At 35.2% G+C, this 19,796-nt stretch overlaps 1 protein-coding gene across 10 annotated transcripts in view; it reads left to right on the forward strand.

Moving 5' to 3' along the window:
* The window catches only part of WDPCP (WD repeat containing planar cell polarity effector), a 381,979-nt gene that overhangs the window by 212,128 nt on the left and 150,055 nt on the right, over positions 1-19,796 (forward strand). For all 10 annotated transcript variants that reach the window (XM_058551107.1, XM_058551115.1, XM_058551116.1 and 7 more), the window contains one exon: positions 8,000-8,063. In XM_058551107.1, coding sequence (XP_058407090.1) covers positions 8,000-8,063 — 64 coding nt within the window. The remainder of the gene's footprint in view (positions 1-7,999; positions 8,064-19,796) is intronic.

The raw sequence follows: 19,796 nt of genomic DNA on the forward strand, positions 1-19,796 counted from the left end.
TTAACATACAGCCTGGTGACTATAGTTAACAATATTATATACTTGAAAGTTTGCAGGAAAGTAGATCTTAAATAGTCCAACTACAAAAAAAAAGGGTAATTATGTGAGGTGATAGATGTGTTAACTAATCTATTGCCTTATTGTGGGAATCATTTCACAATATATACATATTTCAAATAACACTGTACACCTTAAATTTACACAGTATTATATGTCAACTATATCTCAATAAAACTGGGGGAAAATTAAAATTTTTAAAAATCTATAGAACTTCTAGAAAAATGGCTAGGAGAAAAACATTAATAACCTAGGCATAGATAAAGATTTCTTACATACAACACCAAAAACACTAATCATAAAAGAAAAATTAGAAAAAAAATAGACTTCATCAAAATTGGAAGCTTCTGCTCTTCAAAAGACACCATTAAGAAAATGAAAAGCAAGCCACAGACTAGGTGAGAATATTCTCCATATACATTTGATAAAAGAGTTATATCCAGAATATATAAGGAACTATATGTATAAAATATATAAAGAACCAATAAGGAACTACAACTTAATAAAACAAACAACTCAACAAAAAATGGGCAAAAGATGTGAAGAGACACTTCACCAAAGAAGAGATATGGATGTCTGTTAAGCACGTGAACAGTCATGATGCTCAACATCACTAGTCCTCAGAGAAATATGTTACACCCATAATCAGAAACCACTATATACTCGTTAGAAAGACAAAAAAGACTGACAATACCAAGTGTTGGGGAGGATGTGGATATACTGGAAATTTCCTGTATTGCTAGTGGGTATATAAAATTTTATAACCACTTTGGAACACTGTTTGGTAGTTTCTTATTTGTTACTCACACACTTATCACATGACCCAGCAATCCTAGTATTATGTTTATTTTCTCCCAAGAGAAATGAAAACAAACATCTACACAACAGCTTGTACATGAATATTCATAGCAGCTTTATTCATAATAGGGTGATAATAGGGAAACATTCAGTGTGACCATCAACTAGTGATGGATAAACAAGTTGTTGTATATCCATATAATGGAATACTACTCGACAATAAAAAAAAAGAACTACAGATGCCTGATGAAAAGCCAGAAGCAAAAGATTATATACTGCATGATTCCATTTATATGATATCCTTGAAAAAGCAGAACAAAGCCTGATAAAATTTAGCCTATATCTTATTTAATTCCACACATATGACATGCTAGAAGACAGCAAAACTATAGTGACAGAAACCAGATAGATCAGTGGTTGCCAGGGCCTGGAGGTGGTGGATGGGCATTGACAGCAAAGGAGCACATGGAAACTTTTTTGAGATGAATAAAAAGTTATATATGTTGATTGTGGCTATGGTTATATGAGTTTATATATTTGTGTTAAACTCCTAGGACTATTTATTTAAAATGGGCGAATTTTATTGAAAGTAAATTATATCTCAATAAAGATGATAAAAACATTCAAGATATCTTTCCTGAAATAAATAACTTGAATCTACATATTGAAAGAGCCCACAGTGTACCTGGAAAATTAAACTACACAGTCAATTCCAGGAAATATCCTAGTAAACCTAATAGATTTTAAAGATAAACTATTCTCTGAGCCTCCAGGCGAAAACATTAAATCATTCTGAAAGGGAAAACATAATCAAGCTAACTTTAGATTTCTTGCCAACAAGACAACAGTGATGCAATAGCTAAAAATACTCAAGGGAAAAATGGACAAACCAAGGATTTTATATCTTCTGAAGCTGTTCTACATGGTGTCAAATCTGATGAAAAAGTAAAAGCCTTGGGGGAAAATTGAACCCTTCTAAGGAATCTACTATTGGACAAACTTCATCAAACCAAAATGACTAGGGAAACTTGGGCAAAAGCCTGGTATCAATTGAGTATATTCAATTGCACATCTTTAAAAAAAGCAAAGGATAAGGATATATTATATGCTCTGACAAAGTATAAATAGCACAACTGGAAAAAATGAGAGAAGACTGGAAAGATATGAGGAGAGCAAAATAAACAATTTGATTACCATACAGGCAATATGTAGGAGTCAAACTATTTCACTTAAACTTGACAAACTGGATAGAAGTGTAATTAAAGAAAGAGGAGCCTAAGAGAATTACATTAAAGTAATCACTGTATTACTCACTGAGTTTATAAAAATGTACACATTTCTAAATTCAAAAAGAAATACAGGGCCGGCCCCATGGCTTAGCAGTTAAGTGCGTGCACTCCGCTGCTGGTGGCCCGGGTTCGGATCCCGGGCGTGCACCGACGCACCGCTTCTCCGGCCATGCTGAGGCCGTGTCCCACATACAGCAACTAGAAGGATGTGCTGCTATGACATACAACTATCTACTGGGGCTTTGGGGGGAAAAAAAATTATAAAAAAAAAAAAAAAAGAAATACAAATACAAAACAAATTTTTTAAAAGCAAAGAAAAGATACTGCATAGCAAAAAATACAAAGTGAGCAGGGATTGTTATATACAACTAACACAACAGAATTAGGCCACAGATCAATAAACAGGACAAAGAGTCACTCTACAATGCTGTGGGCTACCTTTCATAATGATAAAAGTTATGAAGATCTCTGTACCAAATAACGTGATAGCAATCTTCATAAAGCAGAAATTATAGGAGATGTAAGGAAAAACAGACAAAAGCAAACTGCTAGTACAGTTTTACAGTCCACTTTCAGTCTAAGACAGGTCATATGGACAAAAAAACAAGATATAGATGAACAAAATAGCAGAATCAATAAGGAGATCTTATGGGTATATATTGAAATTTATACTTTGAACAGAGACACACTTGTTCTATAAGTATCATTTAGGCCAAGATGGAGATCATCTATGACTTCACTGATATTTTTATTTCCATCAGTTGCTGAGAGAGGAGTGCTAAAATCTTTATTATGGTTTCTTCTTTAATTCTGTTCATTTTTGCTTCATATATTTAAGGCATTTACACTCATGATTGTTATGTCTTCCGATATACTTCCTTATCTTTGATACTACTCTTTGTTTTGAAGTCTATCTTATCTGATAATTATAGCCACTCTAGCATTCTTATACTTACTGTTTTCCATCCATTTACTTTCAAACTACCTGTGTCTGTATATTTATAGTGGATTTCTTATAAACAGCATATAGTTGAGTCTTGCTTTTTCATCCATTCTGAGAATCTTTGTCTCTTTAATGGAGTGTTTGACCTATTAATACTTAATGTAATTACTGATGTGGCTGGAAGTCAGTCTACCATTTTGTTTTCTGTTTGTCCCTTCTGATTTTTGTTTCTCCATTCCTTCTTTCCTTCTTTCTTTTGGATCATTTGAATGTTTTTCAGAATTTTATTTTATTTTGCTTTTTTAGCTATACTTCTTACATAATATTTTTTAGTGGTTTCTCTAAGGGTTATATTATACACCCTTAATGTTCCACAGTCTACACAGAATTAATATAGTACTACTTCATGTAAAATGTAGACATTTTTGCAACTGAATTGGTTCATTTACCCACCTTACCCCATCCTTTATGCTATAGTTGCCATATATATTACCTACATATGTTATAACCCCCACAAAACAATGTTATAATTTTTGCTTTAAACAGACTTATATAAGTTAAAGAAATAAAACAAGTAAAATCCTTTATATTTACCACTTGTGTTGCTTTCCATCTTTATTGAAGGACTGAGTTTCTATCTGGTATCATTTATTTTAGCCTAAAGAACTTCCTTTAGCCTTTCTTATAGTGCAGTTCTACTGGTGAATATGTATTCTTAGTTTTGTTTTGTTTTTTTCTTTGAAAACATCTTTATTTCACCTTCATTCCTGGAAGACACTTTTTCCTGTACATAGAATGCAGTGTGACAATTTTTTTTCCTTTCAATACTTCAAACATGTTCTTCCACTGTCTTCTTTTGAGATTATTCTACTGTTCTTTTTCTAAATTATTAAATGGGATATTTAGCTCATTAAATTTTAACCTTTTTTCTTTTCTGACATAAGTACTTAAGGCTATGAATTACCCTTCAGAGGTCTCATTTGGTCAAATTTTTCTGTATATTAAATTATCATTTATTTCTAAGTATTTTAAAATTTCTATTATTATGTCTTCTTTGACTAATGACTTTTTAATTTCTAAATGCATGTGGACTATTGCTTATCTTTTTGTCAAAAATTGCATTGTTGACAGTCATTATAATATTTATTCTTTAAAATTTATTGAGACATGCTTTTTTACTTACTACGTAATATAATTTGGTGAAGATGCCATGTGTGTTTGAGAAGGATGTGTATTCTCTAATTTAAGGTTGACAAGTTCTATGTATCTAATAAATCTAGGTTTGTAATTATTTTAAGACTTCTTTTTCTTTACTAATTTTTTGATTGCTTGGCCTAGCAAAAATTCACAGATAACTTTTGAAATTTCCCATTATGTTGGTGGGTTCATCATTTATTTTAATTCTATCAGTTTTGCTTTATATATTTTTAAACCTATTTTATTAAGTGCATCTAAGTCTAGAATTTTCGTATCTTCCTGGAGACTTGAAACTTTTATTATTCTGTTCTTACCTTTTCTATCCCTAATAACTTTTTTTCTAAAAACCATTTACCATTGACATTTGACTATGCATCGTTACCAAATTCAAACATTAATTAGTATCTTCAACAGTGCAAAAAGAAGGACCTTAGCACTTTAACTCCCTTCTAATTTATATGATATTGCTAATTAGTATTTTCTGATCTTAAAAATATCAAAACATTTGTGTGTCTGTGCACGCGCGCATGTGTGTATTTATCTGTGTGTCTATTAACTGAATCCTTTTTTTTTAAAGCCATTCCTTCTTCTCAGACCTTCCTTCTGAGATTGTTTTCCTTTTTCCTGAGATATGTCCCCTAGATGTCCTTTTATTGAAAATCTGTTGAATGCTCTCAGGTTTTGTATATCTGAAAATGTCTTGATTTTGCTTTCATTGTAGAGAGTTCCACCGTTATACAAGATTGATGCTTATTTTCTCTTCATAATTTTGAAGATATTTTCCTATTGCCTTCTATCTCCCATTGCTGCCATCTGGAGATCTGATGACAGTTCTTTTGTAGGTGACCTGGCTTCTCTCTGGCAGTTTTTAAGATCTTTTCATTTTTGGAGTTCTGCATTGCCATTACAAATGTGCACAATTATAGATTCCTTTCAATTTATTCTGTTTGATATGCATTGTTCCCCTTGTGTTTATTGATTCATATCATTTATCAGCTCTGGAAATTCTCAGCCATTAACTTAATTCTTTGATTAGACATGTTAGACTTTTTTATGTTCTCTATATTGCTTAACCTCTCTTTGTATTTTTTACCTCTTGTCTCTCTGCGCAACATTTTATATAATTCCTTATTTATCTATCTTTTAGTCCACTAATTCTTTCTTTAACTGTGCCAAGTTAACTTCAATAATTAAATTTTTCATTTCTAAAAGTTCTATTTTATTCTTTTAAAAAAAATCTATCTGGTAACTTTTAATTGTATCTTGTTACATGCTTATTTTCATGCTTCTATCATTATTTCTTTAAATATCTTATACTGAATTATTTTATATTCTCTTTAATAATTCAGTTATCTGAAATCATGGAGATGTAAATCTGTTTTTTATTTTCTAATTTTCTGTTATAGTAGCTTGTTTTCTTGTGTATTTGGTGATCTCTGTGAACTCATATTTGTTTTAATTTATGGTAATCCGGAGGGCTTCTATCAAAAATGCTTTAATCCAGACGTGAATTTTTTAAAATTCTTTCTGCCAAAGTTAGAGGTGCTAATAATCTGGGAACATTTTAGCCCCTCATGTAATCAAAAGTCTTGGGCTTAGCACCTTTACCTTGAGACTTGTTCAGAACTCAGTCTCCTGAGGGTGATGGCCTTCAGAGTAGTAGTTCTGCCTCACACACCCCACCCGCCCATATTTGCTCTTTGCTCAGAGATCTTTACTCTTAGTTTCAATCAAGGGATTTTGTCTGTTTGGTTATTTTTTTGATAGAGAGTGCAGTACCCTTGGTCATTTCCTTATTTTTTTAGAGTCCTGTGATGTACTTTAATGTATATTTTATAAGCAGTCTACTTGGGAGCTCCTTCTGGTATTTCTGGTTGACCACGCTGCCAGATGCCACTTCTTTCATTTTATCATAACGTCCATCATTACCTCTCGCCTGGAAAGAAGAGTACATCCTAACTTCTCTCTCTTAATTTCACTCTCTCCAATTTCAATTTATCATATGTATGGTTGTCAAACTGATGTATCAATAGACATGTTAGACATGTTAAATTTGAGGTACCTGGAAATAAGTTTGGCACTCAGGGGAGAGACGGATCCTAGAGATTTGTGAGTCACTGATATAATTATCAATGCCCTGAGAGTGGGTAAGGTTACTGGGGAGACTGGGGTGAGTGAGTATAAATAAAAGAGGAACACAGAATGCCGGCTTCATGGAGTAGGCAGAGAAAAATGAACTAGGAAAGGAGATAAGAAAATGAAATCTAAGAAATGGAAAAACAAAGAATGGCATCGCCAAATGCAAGGAAAAAGAGGGTTTCAAGGAGGGGGAGTTTATAGGGTCAAATGTGGTGAAAAGGACATACAAGATGAGAACTTTCTTTAAGTTTGATCTTTAGAAGATAGAATGATTACTATTGCCAGAACAGTTTCAGTGGAGTGGGGACAAATGCAAAATGGCAGTGAATGTATAGACAAGTAGTACAACTTGCTAGTCCTCTTCCTCATTACCTCCCACCTCCACTGAATATATAATGAATAAATAAGCTTCCTGGAACAAAAATAAACACAATTGCCTTCTGATCTTCCATAGCTGAAAGGGATTCAGGCAAATACTAGATAGAGGTACTAGTAAGAAGGGTCAAGGAGGAGATGGGGATAATAGTCATCAAACATAACATGGAAATTGTGAAATGTTTCAGGTTCTGGACCTACTAGCTTATATGTAATAATAATAAGACTTGTTTGTTTGAATTTTAATTATTTTAGTTATTTCACTAATAAAATATATGTAATCTGTTAATAATAATATTCCCTATTTCTGATATGTTTTATTTGCAATCTCATTATATGTTGTACCACTATATTTCACAATATAAAATAGAGAACAGAGCACAACTTGATTATTTACCTGTTTGTTTCTAGAGTCAGAAAAACTGACAGTTATATCTGTTAAACCTTAGCATTCAGATAAAATAAAGATGACTTTTCTTTCCAAAATCCTGGGCAAAGTATATGTTCGTGACATGCTTTTCTCTCAAGATCTGAAACTTTCTATAAAGGTAATTAATTTAAACTCCACTCTGTTCTCATGTATCTTAGCCTGAAATTAAAGTTTCACAAAGAAAATTCTCAAAATTATAAGGAAAGAGAGTATGATTGTGAAAAAAGAGCAGAAAAGTGATATTTTAAAAAAATATTTAGAAACCATTTATATTATCATTTTACAACAGCCTAGAATGTATTTTTTCCAGAACTCACAAATATGAGACTTTTTTAATAATGCAACATTTGAGTTTTCAACTTTTACCTAAGAAACACAAATGTATAATTATATGATTTATTAATTACTCTTATCCTGTCATATTCTCCATATTCCCATACTTTTCTCATACAAAACACAATAAAATAAAAAATTATGAGAAACATATTTCCTAAGCTACCATTCCTCTACATTCAGCAGCACTCACTCTGGGTTATGCTTATCCTTGAAAGTTGCACTGAAGGCCTCCACAGGCTCTGTGCCTCAGCTCCTCCTAAGTACAACAACAGTTCACAAATAGAAGATCCAAGCAGGCGAAGGCCCTACTGTTTGAAAATATTTTTCCCATCAGAAGAACAAAAACATTAACATAAATACATTAATAAACAAACAGCTCTCTCCTTTTATATATAATTTTGTTCATAACTAACATATAACATTTCTTCCTTATAGGTACCAGAGATTTGAAAAGGCATTTCTGTTAGCTGTTGACATTGGTGCTCGTGACCTGTTTATGGTGAGTCATTCCCAGAGATGATTGTGTGCCTTCAGTTCTAAGGCTAAGTTGTCAGCTTTTGTGACCATTAAAAAGGATTAGTGTCATTTGTGCCTTAGACACATGGTGGGAAAGCATTATTGCATCTTGGCTTGCAGCTTTGCCTTCATGGAACTGGTCAATAGCCATCTAGTCTCTTTTGACTTGTTGACATTTTCCTTGCCAGGGCCAAAGGGATGTTTTATGTTTTCTAAGAATGTATAATTCTTGAACTTTTTTCCTCATGTACCTTGATGTGAGAGGATGACACCTTTGTATCTAATAAGCTTAAATGTCTTTCTAATCCATTCTTTGAGGAAGTACAGCTACAGATGCCAGAACATAGGGCAAAACATGTCCCATAGATCTTGAGTGTGCTCAGTTTGTCCCTTGGATATTACTGAGAAGTAACAAATTATGAATGTTCTCACTTGTGTTTTTGAAGTAACCACAGTGCAAAGTGGATCCAAGAAGTTATAAATTCACATACACTTTCGTCCTCCCATTTGTTATCTACAGAACAGTAAAATCGACCGGTTTCTTAGAGATCTTTGTGCCCTGCTTTTTTGTTTTTTTTTGTGAGGAAGATCAGCCCCGTGCTAACATCTGCCAATCCTCCTCTTTTTGCTGAGGAAGACTGGCCCTGGGCTAACATCCGTGCCCATCTTCCGCCACTTTATACGGGATGCCGCCACAGCATGGCTTGCCAAGCGGTGCGTCGGTGCGCGCCCGGGATCCAAACCCCGGGGCTGCCGTAGCGGAGCATGCGCACTTAACTGATTGCGCCACCGGGCGGCCCCAGCATCAGCTTCTTATTTTACAAGCTCTTTCACCATAATATCGCAGTGAGATCAGATAAACGAAGGTGGGGTTTCTTTCCTGGTTTCTCAGCATATTCTGCTCCACAGAGATTTCATTGTGGTCAAAGAAACAATAAAGCAAAAGCTTCTTGAAAACAGCAAAAATTTCTGGAAGGCTCTTTTACCTGAACCTTCTGCACAATGAATTTCACCCTATTAAAAGGTACATTTTCTTCACATTTCTTTATTTTTTTATGTCTATAGTCTCAATCTTTTTTCTAGCCAAGATAAGAACTGAAAAGATAAGTATTTAAATGTTTAGTGTCTGGCAAACTTTCTCTCTCAATATATTATATTGTTCTGTAATTTCTACTGCTTTGATTATTAATGAATGTATAATGGTCAAAGCCATCTTTCTAAACTTGTTTGCAAATCATATCTGTTTCAGCATTTAGTCTCAGTTTATTTAGCCAGTAACAATATAAAGAAAATCTCCAGGGGCCGGCCTGGTGGTGTAGTGGTTAAGTTTGCACGGTCCACTTTAGCGGCCCGGTGTTCGCAGGTTCGGATCCCACACGCAGACCTACACACAGCTCGTCAAGCTATGCTGTGGTGGCATCCCACATACAAAATAGAGGAAGATTGTCACAGATGTTAGCTTAGGGACAATCTTCCTCAAGCAAAAAAAAAAAGAAGAAGATTGGCAACAGATGTTAGCTCAGGGACAATCTTCCTCACCAAAAAAAAAAAAGAAAAGAAAATTTCCATGTTAGTTTAAATTTCTTTACTCCAAATAGCCTTTCTAATAGGCTAACCCTAACTCTAATGCATAAGGAATTTTATGTGTAAAAGATAAAACCCTACTTACCTTTTTATGTGTAAAAGTGAACAATCATTATTCAGAATGCTGCATCCCTACTCTTCATATGTAACTTTGCTTATTTGTAGCCCAAGGTCTGCCTTAAGGAAGCATTAAGAGCCTTAGGAGAGCATTAAGTCCTCAAACAAAATTCCATTTAAGTTCATGAATCCACTATATATATTTGAGGCTCCATGTTGAAATTGTCTAATAGAATTTATCATGTTCTCTAATAGATAAATTATTACTATTTAAATTATAATCCAACCAGAGGTCTATAGGTCTAGCCTGTATGCTGAGAAATATTACCTCTTTGAATTTAAAAGTTTACAAAATAAACAGGATTATCCCTGCATATAAATGATTTTCTACCCCTAAGATCTCTCTTCCTAAAAGACTGAAAATAATACCACATGGAACACAAAAGAGTTACCAAAAAAGTGTATCAGTTAACCTGAAAATAGTGTTTTTGCATTAGCATGTATCAGTAGTAGAGAGACAAAAGACATACAGCATGACATCAACAGGCCTTGAATACTAAAAAGTTAATATGAGGGTGCTAGACCTGAGGAAATGGGCCTGAAAAGACCAACATCTTTGTCTGTTTTACACTGTAGCCTAACTGATCATCATTAAATTAGGGGTCAGCAAACTATGGCCTGCTAGCCAAATCCAGCCAAAGAGTGCTTTTTTACAGTTTTAAATCATTGAAAAAAATTAAAAAAAGAATAGTATTATGTGACACTTAAAAATATATGATGTTCAAATTCAAATTTCAGTGTCCATAAATATTGGAACACAGCCAAACTCATTTGTTTATGTACTGTCTATGACTGCTTTTGCTCTACAGTGGCAGAGCTGAGTACAGTAGTCCCTGGATGTCTGTGGGAGATTGGTTCCAGGACCCCCACAAATACCAGAATCCGCGGATACTCATATCCCTTATATAAAATGGCATAATATTTGCATATAACCTACGCATGTCCCCCCATACTTTAAATTATCTCTAGTTTACTTATTATACCAATACAATGTAAATGCTATATAAATAGTTGTTATACCGTATTGTTTAGGGAATAATGACAAGGAAAAAAGTCTGTACATGTTCAGTACAGATGCAACCATCATAGGCCTTTTAATCTGCAACTGGTCAAATCTGCAGGTGCAGAACCCACAGACGGCTGACTGTAGTTGCAAGAGACCATATGGCTTGTAAAGCCTAAAATATTTACTATCTGGCTCTTTACAGAAAAAGTTTGCAGACTGCTGGTCAAAACAATGATAATTTATCATTTTACTCCTCTAAAGAATGGTGAGTTACTTGGTTTTCCTGGGTTTCTCCCATGTGTACATGTTATTAAACTTTTGCTTAAAACACTTTAGCAGCTTCTCATTGCCTTTGGGATAAATTCTAACTTCTTAACATGGCATCTAAGGCCCCTCCAGTCTCACCTTCCTGCTTTCCAGCTACGTCAGCTTTCTTTCAGTGCTGGAAAATATACTGTACTCCTTTTTACATCCAGACCATGTTAAGGAGTTTGGGTTTATCCTTACCCCAAATCAGCTTAAGTCCAACAAGGTGTGATGGGAAATACATGAAATTTAGGTCAGAAGTTTCCTTCAAGGTCAGTAACTTTGGAGATTTTTTAAATGTAAATGACAATAATAATACAGTACCTACTGATAAAGTTGTTTTTAAGTCTCACTGGAGATAATGTATTGAAAGTACTTTGTAATCTGGGAAGTACTATATAGATATCATGTGTTATTACTATTAAGACAGGGCAACTATTGTTATTACATGGCTATTGCAAGAAATAATGCAGACATTAAACAGGGCCTGAATTATATGAATGTAAAGGAGAGGATATTTTGTAAGCAAAATCAATATGATTAAGCAAGCCCTTAGATGAAAATAAAATATTTTGGTTATAAGAATAAATAATACTGTAATAAAAAGAAAACAATACCATAAAGTATAAAGAATAAAGTAAAAATCACTTGAAATCTTCCTGTCCAGAAATGAACATCCTTTAAAACACCTCTCTATGTGATTATAGGCATGCGTCGCTTAACAACAGGGATACATTCTGAGAAATGCGTCATTAGGTGATTTTGTCATTGTGCAAACATCATAGAGTGTCCTAAAGTGGAACAAAATTTGCCACCCCAAAATGTGTCTCTTTAACATTAGGATTATTTTAGGCTGATTGTTTTTAAGAAACAAAAGACTCAGCAAGTTTTTCTTGTTACCTCCCCCTTAATTGCCTAAAAGAATTCAGATTAAAAAAAACCTGCCTCAGGAAGCAAGCAATCACCTTAGCATAATATGAACTAGGTGGTAGACAGGAAGGAACCTGGAAAAGCCTGTTTGTTGGGCTCTCCTCTGTGTTCTTCTGTTTCTATGTGGCCAAACACTTGTTTTCCAAATGTTTGCTCCTTTTCACCTACCTGTGAATTGCCCTCCTTCCCTTTGAAGTCCCTGACTCTCCCCACCTACAACATCTTCTTTTGTCTTTAGCTGAGGATGGTATTTAAGTTGAGGGCTTCTACCATTTTGGTAAGTTACTTGGTTTTCCTGGGTTTCTCCCATGTGTACATGATATTAAACTTTTGTTTGTTTTTCTCCTGTTAATCTGTCTCATGTCATTTTTTTTTTTTTTTTGTGAGGAGATCAGCCCTGAGCTAACATCCGCCAATCCTCCTCTTTTTTTTGCTGAGGAAGACGGCCCTGGGCTAACATCGGTGCCCATCTTCCTCCACTTTATATGGGACGCCGCCACAGCATGGCTTACCAAGCAGTGCGTCCGTGCGCGCCCGGGATCCGAACCAGCGAACCCCGGGCCGCCGCAGCGGAGCGCGCGCACTTAACTGCTTGCACCACCGGGCCAGCCCCATGTCTCATGTCATTTTAATTCTTAGACCAGCCAGAAGAACCTAGAAGGGTAGAGGAAAATTTCTTCCTCCCCTACAGTACTTACACAAACCTAGATGGTATAACCTATCTCACACCTAAGCTATATGGTACTAATCTTATGGGACCACTGTCATATATTCGGTCTGTTGTTGACCAAAACATTGTTACGCAGCACATAACTATACACACATATACTGTACTTTTTGTTTGTAACTTGATCTTTCCCATTCAACAATGTGACATAGACAGTTTTCCATATCAGTAAATGTAGCTCCATGTCATTACTTTAATGTTCACATTGTATTCCATTTTATGTGTGGTACTGGCATAAAAACAAGGTCATAGACCAATGGAACAGAATAGAGAGCCCAGAAATAAACCCATGCATATAGGGTCACCTAGTCTTTGACAAGGGTGCCAAGAACACACAATGGGGAGATGATAGTCTCTTCAATAAATGGTTGTGGGAAAACCGGATATCCACATGCAAAAGAGTGAAACTGGATCCCTATCTTACACCACTCACAAAAGTTAACTCAAAATGGATTAAAAACTTAAATGTTTTAAGACCTGAAACCATAAAACTCCTAGAAGAAAACACTGAGAAAAACCTCATTGACATTGGTTTTGGCAATGATTTTTTAGATAAGATACCAAAAGTGTAGACAACAAAGGCTAAAATCAGTAAGTTGGACTACATCAAACTAAAGAGTTTATGCACAGCAAAGGAAATAATACATTGAAAAGGCTATCTATGGAATGGGAGACAACATCTATAAACCGTATATCTGAAAGGGGTTAATATCTAAAATATATAAGGAACTCATATGATTCAATAGCAAAAAATCAAATTATCCAATTTAAAAGTGAGCAAAGGACCTGAAGGGACATTTTTCCAAAGACGACATACAAATGGCCAACAGATACATGAAAAGGTGCTCAACATCACAAATCATCAGGGAAATGAAAATCAAAACCACAATGAGATATCACCTCACACCTGTTAGGGTAGATTTTATCAAAAAATGCAAGAGATTACCAATGATGGCAAGGATGTGGAGAACAAAGAACCCTTGTACACTGTTGGTGGGATTGTAAATTGGTACAGCCATTATAGAAAACAGTATGGAAGGTCCTCAAAAAGTAAAGAATAGAACTACCATATGATCCAGCAATCCCACTTCTGGGTATATATCCTAAGGAAACAAAATAAGTATTTCGAAGAGATATCTGTACCCCCATATCTACTGCAGTGCTATTCACGATAGCCAAGATATGGAAACAACCTAAGTGTCTACTGACAGATGAATGGATAAAGAAAATGTGGTATGTTTGTGTGTATATATATACACACACACACAATGGAATATTATTCAGCCATAACAATGAAGGAAATCTTGCCATTTGCTATAATATGGATGAACCTGGAGGGCATTATGCTAAGGGAAATAAGCTAAAGACAAATCCTGTATGGTATCAGTTATATCTGGAATCTTTAAAAGAAAAAAGCTGATTTCATCGAAATAGAGTAGAATAGTGGTTGTCTGGGACTGGTTAGTGCTCTCTGTGTCCTGTTTTTAAAATCTTTTACTACCTCAAGGTCTTGAAAATATTCTTTTTATCTTCTAGAAGTTTTATTATTTTTACATCAACATTTAAACCTACCTGTATTGATTTTTTGGGGTGTGGCTTGAAATTAATTTGTTATATGTACATCCACTTGACCTATGGCCATTTATTGACAAGACTGCCCTTTGCTTACTGCTTTACAGGGGCAACTTTCTCATAAATCAGGTGTCTGTATATATGTGTAGGTCTACTACTAGAATCAGTATCCTTGTACCAATACCAACTGTCTTAATAACTGTACTGTATAAGCATTTATATCCAGTAGTGTAAGTCTTCCAAAGTTGTTTAAATGTGTTGTTCTTATTCTAACTTTTTGTGATAGGTGCTTAAATGATAGATTTTTCAGCCTTTATTTTCTAATGTATGCATTCAAGGGTATAATTTCCATTCAAGCATGGTGTTCTGACAATTTTCATATGTCACATTTTTCATTATCATTCAGCTCAAAATATTTCTAACATTTCTGTTGTGAATTCTTCTTTGCCCATGGTTTCTTTTTGTTGTTTTTTTGTTTTGTTTTGTTTTTGTTTTTGTTTTGTGAGGAAGATCAGCCCTGAGCTAACATCTGATGCCAATCTTCCTCTTTTTTGCTAAGGAAGATTGGCCCTGGGCTAACATCCGTGCCCATCTTCCTCTACTTTTTACGTGGGACGCCACCACGGCATGGCTTGACAGGCAGTGCGTAGGTGCACGCCTGGGATCCAAACTTGTAAACCCTGGGTGCAGCAGCGGAGCACGCACACTTGACCACCGTGCCACCAGGCCAGCCCCACCCATGGTTTCTTAAAAGTATATTTCCTAATTTCAAACAAGGAAGCATTTTCTAGGCAGACACACACACACATACACATCTTTACTTATTCTGTATTATATTAACCCTTTGAAATTTGTTTAAAATTCCTTCATCGCTCATTATGTATGGTCAATGGTAAAATTTCCACGTGCGTTGAAAAGAATGTATACTCTGCAGTTTACAGTTGTTGGGTGCAGTGTTCTATATAAAATCAAGTTTGTTAGTCATGTTGTTCAATTCTGCTATATCTTCACTGAGACTGGCATATTAAAATTTTCCACTATGATTGTGGACTTATCTGTCTTGTTTGTTTTATTTGTTTTAAGGTTGTGTAATTAGGCACATGGCAATTTAGAACTGTTATTTTTTTTGGTATATTGAGCCTTTATCATTATGAAACCTTTTTCTATTTTCTAGTAATGCTTTTTGCCTTAAAACCTACTTCATCTCAAAGTATACCTACACTAGCTTTATTTTGGTTTGTATTGTTTCATATATCCTTCATATATCATATGTCCATGTTTCCTTATATTTAAGTTGTATCTCTTGTAAGCAACATATAGTTGGATATTTTTAATGAACTCCCACAATCTTTGTCTTTTAATTGGATTATTTAATTGAAGTATAACATAATAGTATAATTGTGTTTGTTCTACCCTCTTTCTTTTCTGTATGTCCCACCTATTCTGTGTCCTTTTATCTAACCATCCTTGTTCTTTTTTAATTTTTCCCTTCTATTAGGTTATTAGGTACCATTTTTCCTCTAATTTTTTCTCTTCACTGATACATCAGTATATCTTGTTATTGTTGTTGTTTGGGGGTCATTTGGTCTTATCTCTTTGCTTTTTTTTTTTTAAACTAAATGTTAGACATAGTATTTAAAAAATTTGATAATTTGAGGCTGTGCATGATGTTATTTTCCTCCTGAAAGAATTTACTTTTGCTTCTGGCAGGTAATTAGTGTAAGGGTTAAAAAAAACCTTAATCCATTCTGGGATTGTGTTTACTTGAAACTGAGTTGCAGTCTGAGAGCTGGTTTATTTTCACTTTATACGTATATCAAGAGTGTAGCCCCTCAGGAGTCCCAGTTGAAAGCTCTGCCTCCTCAGCAGGCCCTGAAACATAACTTTGTACCCTTTACCCAGTGACTCTTACCTAAAGCTCTGTGCAGTTTCTCAACTTCTCAAACACTACTTTCTGCTGTTTCTCAGCCTCTTGGCCGCCAATTACAAATCAGCAAATGCTTTGAAAAGCAAAAGCAGCACCAAATGTCAGGCTTACCTCTCCGGGCTTTGCTTCTGTCTAGAATCTTGGTCCTTCAAATAGTCACTGTCTTGGTAGTTCTCCAATGTGTTCAAACAGAATTTTAAAAATTATTTTATCCAACTGTTCTAGTTGCTCTCAGCAAGAGTATTGGTCTGATATATCCTTATCTGGATAATTGGAATCAGAAGTTCTGCATATGTTTTTGGAAGGTGAGTGAAGTAAACCTGGCCCTAGCTGCTTTCCAATTCTGGATAACTCCCTGCAGTGTGCTATTATGTTTGAACTATTAATCACTAAGAGCCTTAAATACCACAAATTCTACTTTTAAGCATGACGTCATCAATTTTATGTCCAAAATGGGTCAAGTGGAATTTTAGAAAATTTTGTATATAACTAGGGTTTACACTTGATTATAGTAAAAGCACTGAGAAAAACAATTTTTTTCAAATTTTAACTCATTTTCAAGAAAGCAGAAATAATAAATTTTCAACTCTTCAAGTTGAAGTAACTTTTTAATCTTATAAGATTGATAATACAAGTCTTTCCTTTTGATAATAGTAGAAGATATTTGTGTTTATGTGCTTAAATTTATAGTCTGTCTTGCTCAAGGGCATGCCAAGTGCTTTATGATTATCAGCAACAAAATCATTACATCTCACAAAATTAAAGGAGTTAACTTTTTTTGATCACCTGCAAATGCCAGGCATCATACCAGACTTTTATATGTTATCTAATTTAATTCTCATAATAATCCTAACTGATAGAATTATTATACCTATTTTATAGTTGATAAAACTAATTATAAGGAAAACTGAGCAGAATTGTGATTCAAACTCAGGTGTGTTTGACTCTAAAATCCACACCATTTTCAATTATACCAAAACTGTTTATATAAACTAAAGATTTGGAAGTTCTCTAAAGCTTAGAGATTTATGACTTGGTGACTACCCATAACTAAGTCCAAGAAAACTATTCTTTTCCTTTTATTCTTTACCAAAATTCACAAAGATTTCAGTAGGACTGCTTATTGTAGAATAACATCTTATCTAGCTTGAATGATTTGCAGAACCCTATTGGGAAGCTGATTCATCCAAATTAAGCACCCTAAATATTAGTCTATAATAAAAGAAAAGGAAGTCTATTGTGTGCAGTGAGTATAAAAACAATCATAGACGAGTAGCACCAATTGCCCATTTCCCTACTTTCTCCTTCATGGCTCCAGGGAAGAATGCTTTCGCACATTTAGGCAGACATCATATTGATAGCTCTTCCAGCACCATGAGTCTGCTCTTTGAGAACCCGTCTGCATCTTGGGGAGACACAAAGAAGAAGAGTTGTGTCTTAAAGTATAATATGAACTGGGCAAGTGTAACACTTTTTAAAGCATCCATCCCCAATCTCCATCCTTTAGAAAAGCATCAGCGTCTCGTTGGTCCCTATAGTTCAAGGTTGTTTCCTACTAAAACCCAAGCAAAGAGGAATAATGATATAATTAATATTGGCTCAACTGTTTTAAAATATCACTGGTAAGGGAAGGGGGATCTTCCACTTCCAGGTAATAGAGAAACTGGTTTTCAGACTTGCCCTCCCACAGTAAAGTACTATAAAACTGGACCAAATATATGAGACAACTATATTTAGGCCTTAGACCATAAGCGCTGCAGGACTACGATCCTCAAAAAATGGGAAATACACAGATGAGCCCTGTATACAATTTCCAGAGAAGAGACCAGTGATGTCACTCAGCTAAAGAGCCAGATATAAGAGTTCAGAATTCAAAGATAATGAGGGATCTAGAATTTGTGGGGCAGGATACCAGAAAGGGAGAATCTGTGTAAAAAGTAGGGACTCGGGGGGCCGGCCCGGTGGCGCAAGTGGTTAAGTGTGCGCGCTCTGCTGCGGCGGCCCGGGGTTCGCTGGTTCGGATCCCGGGCGCACACCGACGCACTGCTTGGTAAGCCATGCTGTGGCGGCGTCCCATATAAAGTGGAGGAAGATAGGCACAGATGTTAGCCCAGGGCCGTCTTCCTCAGCAAAAAAAGAGGAGGATTGGCTGATGTTAGCTCAGGGCTGATCTCCTCACAAAAAAAAAAAAAAAAAAAAAAAAAAGTAGGGACTCGGAAGACTTCATGGTGGTTGCCTTTGGGTTGTTGATGGAAGGCTGGGCTGCAAGTAGACAAAGCCTACCAAAGAGTCACTGCTGTGAGACTGAAAGCTGAATGGAGATGTTGCACAGTGCTGAGAGATGCTGGAATTCTGGTTCAGCCAAAGTGAAGCAACCTCACTGGGTATTTACATGAAACCCCATAAATGCCATGCTTTATGAATGAAGGCTGAGGCTGGCCCAGTGGTGTAGTGGTTAAGTTTGTGTGCTCCGCTCTGGTGGCCCAGGGTTCGCAGGTTAGGATCCCAGGCACAGACCTATGCACTGCTCTTCAAGCCACACTGTGGCGGTGTCCCACATACAAAATAGAGGAAGACTGGCACAGATGTTAGCTCAGGGACAATCTTCCTCACCAAAAGGAAAAAAAAAAAAAAAGAATAAGGACCACATACTAAGACTATGTACAAAACTGAAATAGATCTGCCTTTAAAAATCATAAAACCAAACTTGACAGGATCAAAAGAATCCACTACTAATTTAATGCCCTGCTAGTATAAAACTCAATATCCTTTAAAGAAAGACAGTATAATCCAAACTCCCTATAAAGTGACATCCACAATGTCCAAGATACAATAAGATATTACTAGGTAGTGAAGAAGAAGGAAAATGTGATGTATAATGAAGAGAAAAAGGAGCTAATAGTAACAGACCCCAAGATGACTCAGATGTTGAAATGAGAAGACAACAACTTTGGAGAGCTGTTATAAATATATTCAAGGATTTTAAAAGAAAAGATGAGCATAATGACTGAATATATAGAGATTCTCAGCAGAGACTCAGAAAATATTTTTAAAAGGGCAGAAGAAATTACAGAACTGAAAAATATAAAATCTGAAATGAGAAATTCATTGGATAGGCTTAGCAGAAGATTGGACACTTGAAGACAGATCAATATAAGTCATCCAATCTGAATAATTAAGGAAAAATATTGCAAAAAATGAACAAAGCCTCAGTAATTTGTGAGTGGTCTAAAATACATGTAATTGGTAAAAAAACATTAGTCTACAGATCCAAGAAGCTCAGTGAACTACAAATAGAAGAAAGCAATACCCAGGCACACCACATCTTGGCATAGCATATCCAAACTACTGAAAACCAATGATGATGAGAAAAATCTTAAAAATACCCAGAAAGCAAATTAAAAAAATTACATAAAAGGACCAACTACTAATATAAATTATGGCTGACTTCTCATTAGAAACAATGATGCCAAAAGATAATGGAACAACATCTTTAACATACTGAAAAAAATCAAAACTCTCAACACAAAATTCTGTATCCAGAGAA

Source organism: Diceros bicornis, chromosome 12 (genome assembly GCF_020826845.1).
Source record: "Diceros bicornis minor isolate mBicDic1 chromosome 12, mDicBic1.mat.cur, whole genome shotgun sequence".
In the NCBI taxonomy this organism is placed as follows: domain Eukaryota; kingdom Metazoa; phylum Chordata; class Mammalia; order Perissodactyla; family Rhinocerotidae; genus Diceros; species Diceros bicornis.